This window comes from Mustela nigripes, chromosome 10 (assembly GCF_022355385.1).
Source record: "Mustela nigripes isolate SB6536 chromosome 10, MUSNIG.SB6536, whole genome shotgun sequence".
NCBI lineage: Eukaryota > Metazoa > Chordata > Mammalia > Carnivora > Mustelidae > Mustela > Mustela nigripes.
In genome coordinates this window covers 62,759,477-62,779,480 of record NC_081566.1, presented here as the reverse complement: position 1 = coordinate 62,779,480, position 20,004 = coordinate 62,759,477, and the positions used below count along the sequence as shown (strand labels likewise).

General features: G+C 63.6%; 1 protein-coding gene across 1 annotated transcript; it reads right to left on the bottom strand.

Moving 5' to 3' along the window:
* Positions 1 to 443: 443 nt before the first annotated feature.
* On the bottom strand, positions 444 to 8,044 carry IGSF8 (immunoglobulin superfamily member 8). The gene is made up of 8 exons (XM_059413533.1): positions 7,956 to 8,044; positions 7,346 to 7,463; positions 3,827 to 4,204; positions 2,665 to 3,126; positions 1,892 to 2,299; positions 1,290 to 1,703; positions 825 to 955; positions 444 to 689 (listed from the first exon to the last, which is right to left on the bottom strand). The coding sequence occupies exons 2-7, from the start codon at positions 7,401 to 7,403 to the stop codon at positions 840 to 842; spliced, it is 1,836 nt and encodes a 611-aa protein (XP_059269516.1). The 5' UTR covers positions 7,404 to 7,463; positions 7,956 to 8,044; the 3' UTR covers positions 444 to 689; positions 825 to 839.
* Between the last annotated feature and the right edge of the window lie 11,960 nt (positions 8,045 to 20,004).

Genomic DNA, 20,004 nt, shown 5'->3' with positions numbered 1-20,004 from the left:
CAGACAGAATAATGAGGATCTGATGAAGACTGGGGAGGAAAAGGCTGAGGCCCCCGGGCCTGGGAGGAGTCAGGTCCAGGAGGAAGAGAGCCGAGAAGGAGAAGGCGAGCGGTGTGGAGAACAAGAAAAAGACCCCCTGCAGCCCCTGCCCGGCCACATGCAAGAGGGACAGAAGAGGGAGGGGGGCCGGGCTCAGTGAACTCACCCCAGCTCTGTGCTCCCCTCCCCACGCTGGAGTCCCAACAGGGATTGGCAAGGCACCGACAGCTCAGGCAGCAGATGGGACCCAGGTGTCCCCTCCTGGGGTGGGTGGCACGGCCCACAGAGGCCAGATGGTATTTGCGGTGGGAAGGGAGGGCGGGGTCATGCAGACTAGGTTGTCAACCCCCCAACTACCGCCTGGCCACACACCTCAGCCCCGGGGCAGGGAAGAGCGGCTAGCCTTGAGTTTTATAAAATAAGTTTATTCACATTTTAGAAAAACTAATTCTGGGACAGGGAATGGCCTTTCTATGGGCTGGACATGGGAGGGAGAACAGAAGCCCAGAGGGAGGAGTGGGGGATCGGGCCGTGTGCCCCACTCTGGGTGGGGGACATCGAATAAATTAGAGGAAGGGGGCAGAGGGAGACGGGTAGCCAGGCAACCAGCGGTGGTCTTGGAGCTGGAAGACAGTCGACACCTGTGAGAACTGGAGAGACAGTGTGGGGTGCACTGAGGACGGAGCCCCCCGCGCCTGCTCCTCCCCCAGGGAGGGTAGGAGGGGCAGCTTGCCTCGGGCCTGGGGCAGGGGAGAGACCAGGAGGTTGGGGTTCTCCCCTCTCACCTGGGGAGCGAGGGATCACCGTTTTCGCAGCCTCTTCATGAAGCAGCAGGTGATGGTGCCAAGGACGGTGGCGCCGGTGACGAGGGCGACCCCGGCACCCACCAGCAGGGGTACAAACAGGGTGTCCAGGGCTGGGTGAGAGTACAGGGCTCTGTTCAGCCCCGGGTAGAGCCGCTGCCCGGCACCCACTGCCACGCCTGCTCCCCGCGCCTCCTCCATCGGGCTGTGGGACCCGCGTCCCCCATTCACCGACAGCCTGCCCTGCCCCCTCCATCCTGACTCTGGTCAGTGGGGATGCGGGTGCCAGAAAGAGCGGAAGGTGGGCTTCCGAGACCCTTGGGAGGGAGTGCCGTGGAGGAGGAAGGGGACAGGAGCAGGAGAGGTGCCAACAGGACAGGGCAAAAGAAGGGCTGAATGGGGGTGGGGGGTAGAGACCGGGGGTGGAGGTGGGCAGGGGCCACTCACCATGCGTGTAGGGGTACACCGTGACGGGCCCCGAGCGGGCACTGCCGGCCTGGTACCAGCTGTAGTCGGCATGCTGCACCCAGGCGCTGGGGGCACAGTGGTACACGCCTTCATCCTCAGGCCCCAGGCCATGCAGGCGCAGCCGATGGCTCCGGGGCCCCACCAGCTCCACGCTGACCGGGCCTCCTCCGGGCCGGACGCCCAGCTCCGCCACACCGTCCTGGCCCACGCCGCCCACCAGCTGAGCAGGGCCAGAGCTCAGCTCCCCGGCCTCGGGTCGCTCCACCCACCAGCTGGCCGCCAGCCGCAGCCCTGGGGGGCCGCCCCGCACTGAGATGTTGCAGAGCAGGGAAGCCGTCTCGCCGCGGTACACGGTGCCCCCTGCCAGCCACGCCACGGCCTCCAGCACCACCCCTGCGGAACACGGACACGGCATCAGTGGGGCACGGGGCTAGGACCGCTCCCGCCATCCTGAAGAAGAGGAGCGTGAGAGAGAAGCCCGGTGGCAGCTGATACAGGGAGGGGGAGAGAAGCCCCGAATCAAAAGGGAAAGCTTCCTTCCACAAGCCCTGAACCCGGTAGAGGCCCTGCCACCCCCTCACCTTCCTCCCGTACGTGCACGGGGAGCGGCCGGGAGCGGGCACTGGCTGCTTCTCGAAGCCGAGCCCCAGACCCTCGGACGTAGGCCTTGGCGAGGCAGCGGTAGGTACCCGCATCCCCCGGCCTGGCGGCCTCCAGCCGCAGGCGGTAGGTTCTGGACGCCACCTTCTCCATGGCAATGTGCCGGCCCTCGTAGCCCGGGCCCAGGCTGCCCACGCCCTCTGTGTCCAGCTGGGCTACCAGGCGGCCAGGCCCCGGTGCCCCCGCGGGTGCCATCTCCCAGCCCACAGAGTACGCAGCGTGGCGGCCTGGCGGAGGCAGGGCCCCTGACACGTTGCACAGCAGTTCCAAGGGCTCCCCTGGGCCGATCCGACGTTCCCCGGGCCCTACAGCCACCGCCAGCTGGCTGGCTGAAACACAGGACAGGGAAGGGGTGTCACGGAGGCAGGAGAGGAGCACAGAGCCTCGACTCTCCAGCTGTAGTTCCTTCCTCTGCAGCAGCACCGCGGGGTGGCCTGTCTGCCCCTCACAGGGTATAGCCATCCCCACCACCCAGGGCCTCTCCCCTGCCAGCCATGGCCCTCCTGCCTCTGCAGCCAAGTCCTGCGCAGAGAAAACCCGCCGGGGGAGCGAAGTGATGTTAACAGGACCCGTTCACCCGGGAAGATGGGCTCCCTCGAGGCAGGCAGTGACCATCGGTGCCACCCCCTCGGCCACGGTGCCCCTCCTCAGCCACATGGCTCCCGACTCCCACCATAGGATACGCGGCACTCACACAGCGTCTGCACGTCCACGTGGGCCAGGACCGCTCTCTTCTCGGCGATCTGGGCCCAGCTGCCGTCGGGGTCCTGAATCCACTCGGCCGCTGTGCAGTGGTAGGTGCCCGCGTCCTCTGCCTGGGCACCCCCCAGCACCATGCGGTACTGCTCAGCCCCCTCCTTGGCCAGCCGCAGCTCCCCGGTGGCCAGCCGCTGGGCATAGGGAGCCCCGGCCTCCACGGCCAAGTCCGGCCGGAGCCCCACCACTTCCTGCAGAGTTGCTCGCCCCACTGGTGCCTCGGGCACCGCTTTCCCGAAGGACACGGCCAGGTGCGTGTGCTCCTGCGTGCTCGTCTGTGCCAGGCAGCCCAGCGCCAGCTCCTGCCCCTCGTGCACGGTCAGGCGAGGAGGTGAAATTGGGGCCTGACGGCCTCGAGGCCCTGGGGGGGCAGCAGACACCTGCAGGGCATCTGGAAGAACTGGAGAGAACAGCTGGACTGAGGGAGGGCTGGGGGCTGGTGGCCCCCGTCACCGTTCCCGGTGCACAACCAGTCTCCCTAAAGGGACAGCAGTTAGCTCCTCTCAGGCCGAGTTCGTCCTGTACTATTTCTTCTGTGACCCCCTGGTGCTGGGCACAGTGCTGCGCACACAACAGGCGCTCAATAAGTACTCACTGAGGTTCACAGCCCAGCCCCTTGCCCACTCACCCCTACGTTTAGAACTAACCCCCATCAGGACCGCAGAGAAGTGGCTCCATCTTCCTTCTCAGAAGACAAAGAAACGAAAGAGAGCAAGTGTCACGTGGCCCCACTCCTCCGCTGCTTCCTCTGCTGCTACCTCCACTTCACCCCCCTGCCCCCACCCCTGCATCCCAGAATCTCTAGGAACAGAGTCCCTTCACCCTAGCAGGCTCTCCCCAGCAGGGAAGGCAGGGGATGGGCTCCCCCTTTCCCGGGAGGCAGCTCCACAGAGGAGGAAGGCCAACGAGCTGCCAAGAAGAGATCTTGGTTCGAGTCCCAGAATGGCCACTAACGGGGTGGGTGATTTTGTGCAAGCCCCACAAGCCGCTGGACCTCGGCTTCCTCAGCCACAACACCTGAGGGGTGGTTAGGTAGGTCCCTCCGGGCCCCGACTCTGTGCCCTTTGGGCAGACGGGCCGGCGCCCAGCCCAGGCCCTACCTCTCAGCTCCACCTTGCCGCTGTAGCTGCCCAGGTAGCGGGCATCGGTGGACGGGGTGTAGCACTCGTAAATGCCCGCGTCCTGGGCCTGGAGGCGGGTGATCCGGAGCACCACGGCGTCCCCCTGCAGACGCTGCACCTGCACCTCGCCGGCCGCCACGCGGGGCCCGAAGACCGCGTACGAGAACCGGGGGTCCTTGGTACTGACGATGCCCAGCGCCGCCTCGGGGACCTCGGGCCGGTAGAAGAACCACTCGAAGTCCTGCTGGGCGGGGCCGTCGTAGCTGCTCACGTTGCAGGAGATGGAGACGGCCGTGCCGGCCACTCGGTACAGCGGCCCCTTGGGGACCAGCACCTCCCGGGCGAGGCACTGCACTCCTGTAGGGAAGGGCAGGACAAGCTGATGATGCCGGGGTCCCCGCTGCCTCTCCCGCTACCAGCACCGTTCTGGACCCCCGCCCAATAAAGGACAGTAAACCTGGGGAAGGTGGGGAGAGGGCTGGGCGCCGGCCCGTCTGCCCAAAGGGCACAGAGTCGGGGCCCAATAAAGGACAGTAAACCTGGGGAAGGTGGGGAGAGGGCTGGGCGCCGGCCCGTCTGCCCAAAGGGCACAGAGTCGGGGCCCGGAGGGACCTACCTAACCACCCCTCAGGTGTTGTGGCTGAGAAGGGACCCAGCAGGGGCCCTGCCCTGAGGATCTCAAGCAGGTTATAGACCCAGCTTTGCCTCAGAACCTGGAAACACCCCCCTTCTGGCAGAAAGAGGCCCGTCTGCTCTCCCTCCGTGATCTCAGCTGTACCTTGGCTTCCTCCGGTATCTCCCCACTCCCACGGGGTCCAGCCAGTCAGTGGGGCCTTCCAGCTAAGGGATTCCGAGACCCCATGTCCCTCTTCTGTGTTTGAGGGGAGCTGGCAAAATCTTGCACGGAAGGGCGGGTTGGCTCAGCTGTGTCACCTGGACCAGGGGACTCCAGACAATGGAGCCAGTGGCCCGAGCAGGACAGGGCACCGACCCAGCCAGTTCGCACCACACAATGCCCTCCCCCCTCCAGCTGTCCATGAGCTCACTGCGGCTCCCACCCCACCGGGCTGCCGCTGCTGAGGCAGCTGAGGCTTGTGGGGCAAGAACCAGCCTCTGCCCTGGCCTCTGGGGGCAGAAGAGCCCCACCCCTCCCCCCAGGGCCTGCCGATCTTCTCTGCTGGCCCCAAGATGCACAGCGCCCCCTCCCAACTCCCTGACAAAAGCCTTCATTTGCATTTCTTGGGCTGTCACTTATATAAGGTTCCCGCTCTGTGGAGAGGCACCAGCTGCAGATGTCCTTTCCATCTTTCTCTCCAAAATCTTCCTCTTCCCCCCACCCCAGCGGATACTCCCGACCCCCTGCAGGGCCCTGCTTCTTCCTTCTCTCCCTCCATCCTTCCAGAGCCCCACGGGACGAGACCCCAGAACGCCGCACCACAGGACAGAGGACTACGTCAGCCTCCTGCCTCCATTTTACAGATGAGAAATGTAAGGGAAGAGAAGAATAATGTCTTGACCAAGATCCTATTGTCCTTAGATGGCTTGCACAGCCCCCTGCAGAGGGACAGTCCGGGGAGGAAGACAGGAAAACTCCCAGGGGAGGCCCAAGGGCACTGACCTCACCAACCAGCACGTCTGTCACTCCCGGGGGCATACCTAGGGCCTTTCTGCAGAGGTTGGAGGAAAACACGAAGTCTGTGGTCGAACTCCGTCCTCCAGCCCCTCCAGAAGTGCTCCCCTTCCCACCTGAGCTGGGCTCTTAGCCCCTTCTTTCTGTGGCCGAGTCCAGGGAGGAGGAAGGCCCCTGTCGTCTGGTTAAAGCACGTGGTGGGCCTCAGGAGGTTGGGACCCAGCCCCCTCCCCAGCTGTACTGACCCGTCCCTTCCTCTCCCGAGCACGTCTCCATTCCAGCCGAGTGAGTGTGTGACACAGGAGGGCCCTGCCCCAGGGCATTTCATAATCTCAGTGATGGTGGAGACAGTGGCGCTGACACCTTTGGGCCTCCAGGCAGACTGGTCGGAAGGGCCCCCTCCCACCTTCCCGGCTCCACAGCTGCTGAGGCCTGGAGAGCCCCATGGGAAAGCTGGCCAGCCAGGCCGCCTTAGGAAAGCAGCCACGAGCCAGCTCTCTTCCCAGCCAGAGAGAGAAGGCGGGGCAGAGACCTGCTCGGCAGTCAGCAGTCAGGCAGATCCGGATCCGAGTTCAAAGCCAAGACCCCACCACGCTCACAAAGTGGGCTCTCTGGAGCAAAGCACTTTCTTTTCCTCCTCTTCAGAATGAAGGCGAGCGCCTGCACGCAGTGGGCCCGCAGCTCTCCGCAACTCTCCGCAGACACCGCACTTCCCCACCCCTGGGGCTCCTCCACTCCACGCTGCCCACTGGGGACAGTGGCCACTTGCTAGGCAACCGGGCCCCACAGCAACTTCCTCCTGCCTCCCACCCAGGGCCCCAGGGAGAGGCCTCGTTCTAGTTCCCCAGGGCCCAGGGACCTATGGAGCTGGGGGGGGGGGGCGGAGGCTCTGCTTGGCGCTGCCGGGGAGCTCTGCTCTAGAAACGGGCTGCTGGGGCTACGTCAGCCTGCGCCTTGCCGATGGCAGCTGTGAATCTGGGTGGCCCCACTCTGCGCTCTCATTTCAGAGGGCTTCAGCCTCCTGAACATCTGCACAGGCGACCTCCCTGTCTCGAAGCCAGACCACCCCTGAAGGGAACCCTCCAGCCCAGACCAAAAGCCACTGCGTGGTCAGGGACTCTCCTGAATCCAGGCAGCAGCGGTCAGAACACCTCCCCAGGAAGACCCCCCACCCTCAGACAGAAGGTGCTTGGAGATCAGGCATCAGTCACCATGGAGCCTGGCTTCTCCTGGGGTAGGGAAGCAGGGACCAAGGGGTGTGATGAGCGGTGGGACTCTACAGAGCCCAGAACGACCCCAGAGAGGGAAAGTAGGCAAAGGGAGACCCTGCCCAGGGTGGAGACAGAGGTAACAGGGGTAACTGCCCCAAACCTCAGAAGATAAAGTCTGGGGGAGGGGAACCGTTTGGGGAGACTGAACTTCAAAGATCACGGGCAGAACCAGCCCCTGGGCCTCCAGCCAACTCCGGGCAATTACGAAGCCGGGCTAGCACTGCCCACGCAGGGCGGGCACCCAGCGCTGGGCCTCAACTGAGTGTGGGGCGCAGGGAGTCGCAGCATTCGGGCGCAGCGACCCCCGGACCTGAGTATGGCGGCTGAGAAGTGGGGCTGGCCCGGCGGCCTGGAGGTGGCACCTCGGTGGGTGGGTCCTCGCTGGGCCCCAGCCGGGGGCCGAGAGCTGGGGGCTGGCTCCGCGGGCAGCCACTCAGGGCAGCTGGGCGCTGAGCTCGGGGAGGCTCGGGGCGCCCCTGACGGAGTAGCAGGTGCTAGGGGCTCCGAAACGCCGGGGACGCGGGGGGCGGGCCGGGCTGGGCGCCGGGAGGCCGGCACCTGCCGGTGGGGTGGGGGGCCGGGACGGGGTCGGCTTACCCAGCATTAGCAGCAGCAGCGGCGGCGGCAGCCGCGGCGAGGGACGGAGGGCGCCCATCCTGCGCGGCCGGCTTTGGGGAGGCTCCGGGGGTCGGCGCGGGCTCTGGGTGGACGGGAACTGGGGGGGCGCATGCCCGGGTAGGGGGCACGAAGCCGAGCAGCAGCAAGGCGTGGGTGCACCGAGCCGAGGCGAGCGGCGCGGGAGCTTCCGAGTCCCCCCCTTCCCCCTCCTTTTTCTACCGCTTTCCCTCCTTCCGCGGAGACTCGGGAGACCGTTCGCGCCCCGCCCCACCCAAGCCCCGCCCCAGCGCCAGCCCCGCCCCGCCGCCCCGCCTGACCCTGGCCCCGCCCCGGCGCCCGGGCTCCGCCCCTCCCCGCCCCGGTCTCGGTCCCAGCCCCGCCCAGGCACCCCTCCTCCAGCCCCCGCACCGCGGACCGGCTCCGACCTCTGCTCTGTTTCCGCCCCGCTCCCGCACCCGGGGCTGCTTCAGACCCCGCTCCCCGACCCTGGGCCCCGGACCCCGGATCCCGGATCCGATCTGACCCGGGACCCCGGCCCCGACCCGCCCCGACCCCGGACCTGCCCAGACCCCAGCCCTGGTCCGCCCACCTCGGTCCGGGCTCCGGCCCAACCTTGGCTTCAGTCGCGATCCGACCCCGGACCCCGGCCCGGCCCCGCCCCAACCTCGGTCTCCGCTGCGCCCGGACTCCGGCCGACGCAAAGGGGCGGCACCTGGGCTCGGCCCAGACCCTACCCAGCCGCCCGCCTCCACCCTGCGTCTGCCTGCCTTTCCCTCTGAGACGTGGGTGCAGGGGCCTCGGGGTCGGTCAGGGGACCGGCCACGCCATTAGGGTCCAGGTGTTTGCCCCGGGGCCGCTAGGCCTTGCCACCAGCCCCGCTCGAGTGGCCGTGGGCGGGACCCCGGGGTTCCGGGATGCCGGGGCCTGGGCTGAAGGGCGCCGCTGGGCCTCGCGAAGTCCCCGGAGACCTGTTGGTCAGCCCCTCCGGCAGAACCAGAGGGAGTGGGGCAGGGGAGGGCGCCGTCTGGGCGCCGTCTGGGCATGTTGGTTGGACATCCCACAAGTTGGCTAACTCCCTTCCACCTGCTTCCTCGTGTGCACTGGGATGACATCCGCCCCGAAGGGCTTCCGTGACGATTAACTGAGATAACGTCCGTGAGGTTCTTGGCACAGGATAACACAGAATAGGAGACTGGGTGTAAAGGGGCTTGTTTGTGGTTTTGAATGATTCTTTAAACTGCGGCCTGAAGGGTTCTGTTTAGCCTTAGGAGCAGCGAAGCCATAGGTGAGGGAGTGGATTTCCCGTGGGAAGAGACGGAGGTCCCTGGCCCTGGGGAGAGTGGGGCCTGGCCTCGAGGGGCGAGGTGGGGAGATGGTGGGGAGTGGGGAACCGCAGGAAGGAGGGGCCAGATGGGAGAAGGGGCGGCTGGGTCTACAAAGCCGCCTGTCAAAGGGGCGGTCCCTGGGACGTGACCCCAGAGCTCCTCTGGCACCTTCACCCTCTAACCCCTACCTGCCCAGGCTCCTCCTCCCAACGGCTCACTCCCTCCCCTCCCCCTTTGGCAGAGGAGGAAACTGAGGCTTCAAGAGGAAAAGTGGCAGAGCCCAGACCAGGTCCTCCTTGGATGCAGCCAATGCCTGGCTCAAAGGAAGGGCTCCTTGGACGCCACATTCAGAGACCAGAGAAACTCTGAAGCAGAGTGCTCCTTCTGGCAAAGGACGCCCCTCCAAGTGCTCCCAGGACTGGCCCGGGATCAGGGCGACAGGATGCCTTCCTCCCACTTCCACATGTTCACAGCCCGATTTCTCCAGATCCGTTTCACCTAAATCAATCCACAGGTCGGACTGAGCTGTGTGAAGGTGGAGAAGTGTAGGGCGGCTTAGGAGGAAAACCACTGTCCCTTTACTTGGGAGCAAAGCAGACTTCTGCTTCCTGATGCCCGAGAGATGGGCGATGTTGCCATCCATCCTCATCCAGCAGATGTCATGAATTATGGGACACGAACACGCTGAGGCCCTTTTGGACATTATTTCTAGTCTTCACAGCATATCTTGTCAGATGGTGTCATTTAACAGATGAGAAACTGAAGGTTCAGAGACTTAAACATTTCCTCCAACGTCACACAGTTTTTAAGTGGCCAATGTGTGACGAGCTCCGGCCCATCTGTCCCCAGAGCCCCAAATCGTCCCCCATCCCGTTGTCTCTCCTCCAAAGCTGCTTCATCCTATAAACTCCGTCATTCAGCAAACACTGATTAGGCCGGGCCTGGGACTGGACCCTGGAGATGATGTGGTCAGCATGGCCCGCATGGTCCCCTGCCTTGAGGGAACATACCGCCGTGCCAGGGAGACACCCCGGAAGCAAGTAATAACCAAGCCCCCAGGCTGAGTGTTATGAGAGGGGACACTCAGGTTGTTGGGGACACCCTAGGGCTTGGGGCTGGGCAGGAGCTGGGGCAGGTAGGTGTTTAGGGCTGGGCTGGTGTTTCCGGTGGGGCTGAGGTCCTGGGAGAACCAGACTCTCCCATGCGCACCCCTCCCAGACTGGGAGTTCTGGAGGCTGCCAGCAGGAGGAGCCCGCAGCCCAGGCTGAGTCCAGCTCAGCCGCTTATGTAACTGGGACTGCTGGGGGGAGGAGAGCAGAGCCCCAGCACCAGGCGCGTCACACAAGGGACAGACGCATGTACTCGCCGTAACACAGAGGGACCTCATACAGAGAGACGTCACTCACACGTCCCAACACAGAGACACACGTGCACACGTACACATGCACACGCACATGCTGCCCGGAGAGCTGTAGCCTACAGACTGGCCAGGGCTCCTGCCCCCTCCCCAGCTGGCCCATTAAAAGCCACGCGGGCGTGCCTGGCACCAGCACTGTGGCTGATGCTTGTGGAGGGGGCAGCAGAGAAAGGAGGGAGGCAGCCTGAGATGGCGGAGAGACAGGTCCAGCAGTGGCCACGGGGGTTGGGAGGGGGCGGTCAGCCCTATGCCATCACCAGCTGCCCACTCACCCTCCAGGTATCCCTGGTGGTGGGGGGGGGGCACATGTCAGACACCAGGACTCTGGTTCACGGGTTTACGTAGCTCCCCTCAAGAGGACAGATAGAGCATGAGACCCCGAGACGGCTGTGAGGCATCCCGTGTCCTGTGTGTCGTTGAAGATCATTGAGACCCACGCTGGGCCTTAAAGCATCTCTTATTTTGACGGAGGCGTCACACATCATGGTCACAGCCATGAAGACACGGTTCTCTCAGAGACTAGTCAAAGACAGGACCGTTAACGTGTTCTGACCTGTGTCAGGTGTGTGTTTTCATCTCATTTAAACGCTGGCCAGAACCTGGGGCAGTAGGTGCCACTATTACCCCCGGGAAGAGACAGGTGCCCAGAAGCTTTGGTGCGTGTCCAAGGTGAACGGATCGGCTACTGTCCAAACTTGGATTTGAGCATCGGATTGTCTCGGCGTGGAGGGGCCCATGCTCCTGCCCCTGGCACGGGGATTCTTGGAGACAGATATGGACCCAGGACGCACAGGCACAGCCCCAGCTGCGGACACAGGTGCTGCCTTGTCCCCAGCTGCGGACACAGGTGCTGCCTTCGACACACGCATCGAAGACACAGACACAGACACAGACACACGTACCCTCCAGACAACAGACAGACGTGCGGAAACCCCACACACGCACGCAGAGGACTCCGCGCACTCTCTCTCTTCATGGTGCATAAATCCCAGCTCGGCGCAGCTCAGGGTCCCACAGAAGAAGGTCCTGTGACCTGTGTGTGTGTGTGTGTGTGTGTGTGTGTGTGTGTGAGTCCCTCAGCCCTCCTGCCTGAAGAGCCTTTCCCACCCTCCCAAGAAAGGGAAAATTCTCTCTGCCAACTTGCTGAGAGCCTCGGGCAAAGAGATAAGACAGAGGTAGAGCCAAAACTCACCTTCACCTCAGCTCACATGGAAACAGAGACATCCCCACGGGGACTGAGGCGCACACTCACGGAACCTCGGAGCCATCTCCCGCACCCACACACAGACCCGCGGGCTCGTTTCTCCTTCCTCCCCGGCACTGCACCCTCATGATGTCCTCCGGAGGTAGCGTGTGTGCGTGTTTGTGTGTGTGTGTGCACTCCCTCCTCTTGTCCCGGCTGAGCCCACACTCCTTCCCCACGTCTCAGAGCCCACGTGGACAGCTGTTCAAGAACACAGGCACCCCAGTGCGGCTGCTGGCCTCCGCGTGACCCAGCTCGAACTCCCAGCAAGGCCGTGCCATTTCTCTCTGCAGGATTAGCGCCAGCCGCAGCCCACTCCCAAATGCCAAGGACAGATCCCTCTGAGCTGGGATCCCCCCACCCTCCGTCCCCTCCCCAGTCCCAGAGGGCTTGGTGCCTGGGCTCTGCCCGGGAGGCACCCCCCACCTACAGCCCGCTGGTGGCGCAGACAGCTGTGTGGAGGGAAGCCCCCGGCGCAGGCAGCCCCCACTGGATGAATCTCTTCTCCAACCCAGTGGCCTGGGGCGGGGGGGAGGGACCCAGGACAGAAGAGGCAGTGGTTTGCCAGATGGGGGTTTGTGGGCTGCGGGGGACAGGAGGTGGTTAGCGCCAGGTGGCTGCTCTGAGTCACTGAGGTTGAGCAAGGGCCAGACGGGGAGAACGGGTCATTTATGAGCTTGCGCACAACCAGCCCTGAGCCCGGGGGTGGGGGGTGGGGGTGGCTGTTGCCAGTGCTTCCTGTGCACCTGCTTTTTGCTGGCTCTACACTGAGCAGCCGACTCTCACTCAGTCCCGTGGCACCGCCCGGGGCAAGGATTCTTGTGGCCTGTCCTGCAGACGGGAAAGGGGGATTGTGCAAGTTATCCAAGGTCACCTGGCTGAAGGGCAGCACCAAGCTTCAAATGCAAACCATCCGACTCTGGGACATTCTTCTTCCTCCTGCTTCCCTGGCCTGCACTTACTCATATATACAAGTGCAAAAGCACACGTGCGTGCCCACGCACACACACCTGGTGCCTCGGGAACCTTCTGAAAGCGCTGCTCCACCAGTGTAACCTCCAGCTGCCAGCACCCCGTGGGCGCTCCATAAATATTTGTGGAATAAATGGGTGTGATGCTGGAGGCCCAGGGAGAGGGCACTCAGCAAGAGAGCATGTGTGTGTGTGTGTGTGTGTGTACGCATGTTCGTGTGCATGGGGGGGGGTGGCCCAGGATTTCCACACACACACACACACACAGCCCTCTAGAGCTGGAATGGTATTGAAAGCTCCCTTCTGACTCTGGGTCCCAGCCCCTTAGAGCGCCCCAGGTGGGGAAGAGAAGGGACCCAGGGTGCACGGGGTTCCTTAGGTGGCAGGAGGTCTTCACTTTTCTCTCTTGTCAGTGTGGGGAGCACGAGGAGCGGTCTGGGAAAAGCCACCAAGCCACGTGAGCCCGCTGTGCTCCCGCTTGTCCCCATTCCTGCCCAGGTGCCCCAATGTCTTCCCGGGCCCCCACCTGACGGCCCCTAGCTCCCCTGTTGTGCACACCTGGGCTCCCCAGGAGCTGGCACCCCTTGGCCCTCCTGGCCGAAGAACGGACAATTCTCCCTTTCCCCGAGTCCAACTGAAACAAGGGTGGAATTTTTCCAAAGGCTCTCTGTTGGGAAAATGAAGAGAAAACAAATCCAGAAATAAAAATTACAAAAACAAAGCAGCAGATGGGCCAGCGGGGGCGAAAGCGTGGGCCATGGGAGAGCGGGGCCCAGAGTCCTGATGCTGAAGTGACCCTCCCCTGGCTCCCAGCACCCTGTCCCCAGCTCTTGGGTGGCATTTCCTGCTCTGCCCCACCATTGCAGAACTTGCTTCTATCTGCCTCTCCGTCTTGGCTGTGAGCTTCCCAAGGCCACTGCTGGCTCTTCTCGGCTCTGCCCCCACGCCCGGCACAGTGCCTCGCAAGGAGGGGAAGCTCCGTGAACATTGGCCAAGTGATTGAGCAAGTGCGCAAGCACATGGGAGAGGGAGAGAGGGAAGCCAGGTGTCTCCTCTTGGGTGGCCAGATCACCTCCACAGCGGGCGCTGTTCCTGCCTCTGGAGCTCATCTTACCCTTGAAAAGCAAGGGCACCGGTACTGGTTCACGCTGTTAAGGAAGCGAGCTCGAAGGAGCGAGAGCTCTGCCTCGCAAGCGGCGGGTCCAGGCGCAGGACCACGCGCCTCTTGCCAGGACGGGCCATCCTCCCGCGAAGGAGCTGGCGTCTGCGGGAGCAACGAGGGTGCAGGTCCAGGCAGCGGGCAGGACAGGGGGACGGGGTGACCCTCGGACATGGGGTGTTGGTGCTGAGGACGCCAGCTCCCGAGCCAGACGTCCAGAGCGAACGCACGATTTCTCTCCCAAACGGTTGCCTTCGATCCTGGACCCTGATTTTAGTTAACCTTGTATCCACGTCCACCCCCTCCCGCAATGTGACATACGATCCGTTGCCAAATCCTGAAAGTCTGCTCCCAGAGGCTTTTCTCATCTGCCCTTCCTTGTCCGATGGCCCGTCTTGTTGCGGACCCTCACCCCCTCTTGGCTGAATCATCGCGGGAACCACCTGCCTGTCTCTCCCTTCCAGTGTGACACCCCTGCCCCGCCCAGGCCTGCACCTGCAGCCCCAGGAGCCCTCCTAGAGCATCCGGCTCCCGCTCAAAACGCGGAAATGCCTCTGTATCCGCATTTCCAACTGAGGTGCTCCCCTTCCGTATGGTTAACAAGCGCCCCGGTGATCCTTTCCACCAAGCCCGGCAGGAATCACCGGTGTTTGAAAGGCCCCCGTGAAATGGCTCACACGCCCACTCCCAGGGTGGACACTCCTGTTTCTTCTTTGCCCACAGGGCGCTCCAGGCTGAGCCCACGTGGTTCCTGCTACAAGGCTTGTGCTTTGTCTGGTGCTCAGAGCTGGATCTTGCCCATGTGTCAAGGCCCAGTTAGAATGCCGCCTCCTCTGGAAGGCCTCCTAGTTCCTCCTGCTGAGAAGCTCCTCCCCTCTCTGAGCTCCCTTCACCCTGTAAACCTGTGGGGTGCAGCCCGCAGCCAGCCCCGCGGGGCTCAGCACGCAGGCTCGAGGGAGCACTGCTCCTTCCCTTTACCTTCGGGGCACCCCTCCCCCGCCATCGCACAGCGGGACTTCTGCGGGTGCCATCCCGGAGAGAGACGCAAGCCCAGAGAGGATCTCTCTCTCTGCGTCCTCGCAGTGCCGAAGTTCCACGTGTGGTTCCTGGAGCCAACCTGCCTGGGCTTGAGTCCCCCTCCCCTGGTTGGGTCAGCTTAGGATCATTGTGCCTCAGTTTCCCTATCTAGGAAAGAGTGTTGTTACCAGGACCCAATCAGGTAACACGTGGAAATTGCCCATACGCTAATCTGGCACCTCAGTAACCGTCACTCCCATGAGCTAGATAGAGATCCTGGAGGCAGGCTGGCTCTGTGGCTCTCACCCCTGCCTGCCCATGGAATCCTCTGGGGACACCGATGCCTGGGCCTCACCTCCGACCAGTTACAGTGTGTCCGCGGGGGTGCGGCCCAGGCGTGACCCCGTAAGACACAGGCAGGGGTGAGAGCCCTGCCCAGCCACCCCCTCCCCCTTTATCGATGGGAGTCTGAGGACCACTCAGGCTTACAGCTGCTAAGGACTGAGCCAGTCCCGCATGGCCAGCCCATGGCCCGCCTTGGCTCCCCTATCTTTGCGGTGGGGGAATGCCCAGGTGGGAGACAGAGCCCAGGCCCCCACCCAGTCCTGCTTGGCAGACATGGAGGTGAAGAAGTGAGGGAGCTGCAGGAAATGGGGAGTCGACCCCAAGGGCTGGGGCTGGCCTTGAGGAGACCGGGTCACGGGGCGGGGGAGCGGGAGAAAACCAGGGTGACTAGGTGGCATGGGACTGGACTGGGACAGAAGGACCGTGAGGCGGGGAGCCTTGTTGGCCTCGACTGGAAGAGTCTCTGCTGCCCCCCGTACGGAATGGGGCAGCCGCGCTCGGCCAGCGCTTGGCGAATGCCAGAAGAACTTCAGAATGACGTGGTGCCCCCCAAAACGACCCGGGGCTGCTGAGTCAGGTGAGAGCTCACATTCCCCAGCAGGCAGCGCCGAGAGCCCCCAGGCAGGAGCTCAAGAGTGAAAGCGTCCCGGACCTCGAGAGGAACCAAGGCACAGAGGAGGCCGAACTCCCTGAAGGCCCTAGAAGGGCTCCTTACATGGGAACGAGGCTGGGCCCCACGTGCCAGATGTTTGCAGGGCACCCTCTCCGGGCCCGGCGTCTGGCGCGCCAGCGGGGACAGGCAGACCCGCAGAGCCACATCCTGGGCCAAGTGGAGGGGGCCTGGTACGGGAAGCAGGAGGTAGGAGGGGGGAGGCTGGGCGCCAAGCTGCCTCTCCATAGGGGGAACAGGGAGGCGGGGTGCTCCGGGCCAGTGGCTGGGTCAGATCTCCGGCCAAAGCAAACCTGCCTCAGGGGGCCGGAGGGCCTCTCCCTCCCTGTCCGGACCGAATCAAAGGCAAACAGGAACCCTAGAGGGCCCAGCTGTGACCCCTGACCCCCAAACTCAGTGAGGTCCATTAACCCCCTGCACCCCGTCACCCCGAACATATTTTTCCAGCCCAAGGAATCTCTGGAAACAGACTAATCTGGTATTTGCCGATCGCATGCCAGCGAGGCGACGTCAGGTTTCCGCAGCCTCACCCGCGGGCCTGCCCTGTCCCCTTCCTGCCTCACCCAGCAGCTCTTGGTAAGAAGCAAGGTAATCCGGTCCCAGCCCCGAGCCCCTCTCTACCTCTGTGCCAAGAGTCAAAGCAATCACACTCCTTTTCGTGGGTCACACGGGTCAACAAAATGGAGGCACCTGCCCCTCAGCTCCTGCTCTGAACCCCGGTCTCCAGACACGGCTACGTGTGATTTCTCCCGTTCACCTGAGCTGAGCCATGAGCTGGGGAGAAGGTAACCTGGAGTCTGGGGGCTCAGAATTTCCGGCTCTGGCCCTTGTCCTTCAGAGCAAGGAGCAAGCCCGGAGTAGGGGCACGTCTGATCCCAGGTCAGTCCGCGGCTTGGGCCCAGCAGGACCGGCTTCAAGGAGCGCAGGCAGGATGGTCAGAAGACGGGGTACCGGGCCCACCGTGCTCGGGTGGGAAGGTTAGCATGGGCAACCCGAGCTCTCCAGACCCAGACAGCAGGGCAGAGAGATGGAGGAAAAGTCTAGGTGTTCTTTCTTCTATTCTCTGCATTCTTTATCATACGGTGTTAACAATAAAAAGGATAATAAAAATCATCTGTGGGGGGGGTGGGGGTTAAAGACAACAGAAGCGAGGAGAGACCGCGAAGGAAGGTCTTCGCATCCATTTCGAGTAGATTGGAAAGAAAGACCAGAAAGAAGACAGAGGAGCTGGCATCAAGGCAGAGACGGAGAGAGAATCCAACACCGGCTTGTGGTTCAGTGGGGAAACTGAGGCCACAGCAGGCAGCAGCCACGCACTCTGTGGCTCTGAGCCCAAGCTTTCTACCACAAGGTCACCGCCCCTGGCGGGAAGTGGGAAGAGAGGCCTGGAGAGGAAGCCGAGTGAAAGGGACCTCACTGGACACTTGTCAGGGCCACTCCAGGCCTTTCCGGGTTTCCCACCCATGCTGTCCCCCCAGGCCTGCCTCCCGTTGGAAAGAGAAAACTCCTTCTGTCCCCAACGAGGCCCCAGAAGCCTGGTGGGGGAGAGCAAGAGCCCAGGCCCTAAAGAAGGATGGGGGGGGGGGTCTTCCGGGGGACGGAAGAGGGAGAGAAAGGGAGACCCCTGAGCGGGCCGGCCTTGGGAGGGCTGCGGAGCTGGGCCCCACGCGGGCCTGGGGCGGAGAAGCGGGGTGAGGGGCGGAGGAGGACGGGGTGGGGGGGGCAGAGCCTCCCAAGTCTCCCTTCCCCCCCCCCCCTCCATGATCTTGAAACAACCTTCAAGTCTGGGCTGGAGGCCCCAGGAGGCTAGTCACTTAGGAAACAGAACTGTTTCTGGGAGACCTTGACGGCCATCTGCAGCTGAGCGGCCTCCCCGCCCCCTCGTGCACACACACTTTCTCCCAGGGACGCTCACGTAGGCCGCGCGGGCTCCGCCCCAGCACTCGGGCTCACACGGGCTCACACGCCAGGCACGCCAGGACCGCGCACTCCCCGGGCGAACCAGCGCGGCCTCTGCCGTCTCGCAGGCTCGTGCTTCCCATTTTCCGCGTGTGCCTCACACCTCCCCTTCCCCACACTCGGGTCCCCACACGGTCATGCCCCTCGGTCACAACATGCACACCCAGGCACACTCACGCACGCACGTACACACCCCTGCTCCCCACGTCTCCCCGCGCCCACCGAACGCCTGACTCAGGGTCACCCATCGTCTCCCAGACCCACTCTCCAGCCAGGCCCCGGCCCTCCGCCTCCTGCTTCCAAGTCGTCGCTACTCTGCTCTCTGTCCCTCTGACTTCCGGGGCCTTACCCCAACTGACCGCTGGCTGTCTTCACAGGCAGCAGCCCAGCCAAGGCGCCCCGGATCAAGGGGCCAGACGTCCACACCCTACCCATGTCCTGGAGGCTGAGGTCCACGCTGGAGGAGAAGGGGTGGACTCCCAGGGCCCCCTGTCCCCCAGGCAGGGAGGGTGGTCCGGGATGTTTGGGCAAGGGATGGGACCCAGGGGGTCCTCTCCAGCCTTTCTTTTGTCTGAGCCCCAAATGCCACATCGCCCTGGGGCCACATGCTAACCCCAGTGCGGGGTACGGCCTGAGCCCCCACCAGGCTGGACAGGCAAAGGGAGCGCACAGTCCTTTCCGGGATGGGCCTGGCCACAGGGACCAGAGCCAGGGCCTTGGAAGGACTGGGCAGCCCCGGGCGGTGCCAGCAGGGGTGAGGGTCGGGGAGCAAGCTCAGGGCCGGTGCCTGAGGCCCCCCTGCCTGCGGGCTCTGGGCAGGCTTGCCCTCTCATCTCATCTTGCACCCTAGAGAGTGTGGGGCAGAGAGAGGGAGTCTGAGCCCGGACTGAGGAGCAGGACCCTCCTACGTCCCGAGGGACCCTCTTGCCACCCTCCCAACACCCCCACCCCAGCCGCCCCAGTCCAGGGCAAGGCTGCCCCGCTGCTGAGCGACCCGGCCACCCACGGCTACTTCTCCAGGGTCTTCTTCCCTGGGCCTTCCCTCCTGACGTCTAAACACCAGCCTTGGAGCTGTGTCTTCACCAGCTTCTCTCTCTGTCCTGTCCACACCAGGGCTTGGACTGGGATCTGCTTTTTCCTTCTTGCCTCCCCGCCCATGGCCTGTTCTCCCCCAGGCTCAAATTCCAGGTCAGAAGGTGTCTGCCCATCCTGCCCACCCCTCCAGCTGTAACCCCAGAGGAGAAGGGGGGCGGAAGCGGGCTGTGACCTTCCGGATCCCCCGTAGTGGAAAATCCCAAGTGCAGGCCCGGAGGGGGCAGTTATATGGGGAATTCAGGCCTGAGCCCTGTGCCCTGACAGTGGGTTTGCTGCAGAGGTGGATAGCCCTGCAGGGAGCTCCCTCTGGGGCCTAGAGGACTGGCTTCTTGGGCCTTCCTTCCCTGCTAGCTTTCTGGACCCAGGGTTCTCAGACCTGCCCCCACCGCACTGGCTTTCCTCCACCGCATCTCTGTGCCCAGAGAAATGGGGACACTCCGGGAGGATTCTGTCCTCCTCCTGCTCGCAGACGGCGGGGACGGGCGCTTTTCTCCTCTCTCTGCCCCTCTGGTCGCCCCTTCCCCTCTTTGTCCCTCATGCTTTGCCTTTTTTATTAACTGGTCCTGTTCCAGCTCATCTCTACCCTGTTTCCAACTGGTATAAGGTTACAGACGCCCCTCCCAGCCCCAAAGCCCCCTCCCCACTCCCAGAACCTTCTTCGGGCTTCTCCCCTGCTTCACTGCAGAGACGCCTCTCCCCAGTCTAACCCCAGACCTGCATCTCTTCGGTCTAACACGGGGCTGCCGGCTAGCCCGGCCCTCACCACGGGAGGAAGGAGGCAAGCACCTCCTCTCTGGTTCCCAGGCCTGGCCCTTATTCGACGCTGACCTCCATATACCTCTGAGAAACTGCGTTTTCTTCCCCTGCACCTGCCGACCCCAGGCACAGATCCAGCCTCGGGCTCCTCGACAGAGAGTAAGGGCGAGGTGTGACCACTCGGTGGCAAGGGGTGAACACGACCAGAGCTACGAGCGTGGGTGTCCGCTGGCCTGGCTCTCGGCTGTCCCCCGGCTGGCCTGTCCCTCCCCAGCTGCCTCGCTGCCCCCCACCCCGCCCGTCCCAGAGTCCTGTTCTCAGGACATGCTTCACCTGGAGGCTTGGGGACACCCTTGCCCCTCCACTGCCAGCCCTGGTGCTGTCTCTCGAGCCACCCTTAGCTCTCACCAGGGCCCCTCTGGCGGCCTCCTATGCAAGGGTGGCCCTGGGGTCCCAGGCTGACTGCTTCCTCTGGTTTCTGTGTCCCCACGTCTCTGCTTCTTTCTCTGGGAGGTTGGAAGTCAGGAGCCCTGAATTCTGGTTCTGTTTTATCCGCTCAAGTTGTTTGTCTCTTGGGGTCTGTTTCCCCATCAGGAAACCAGAGAAAGGCCGGGACCACACAGCCTCTGGCATCCCGGGATGCTGTGGGGACTGTCCCCCGTCAGCCCATCCCCAAGGAGC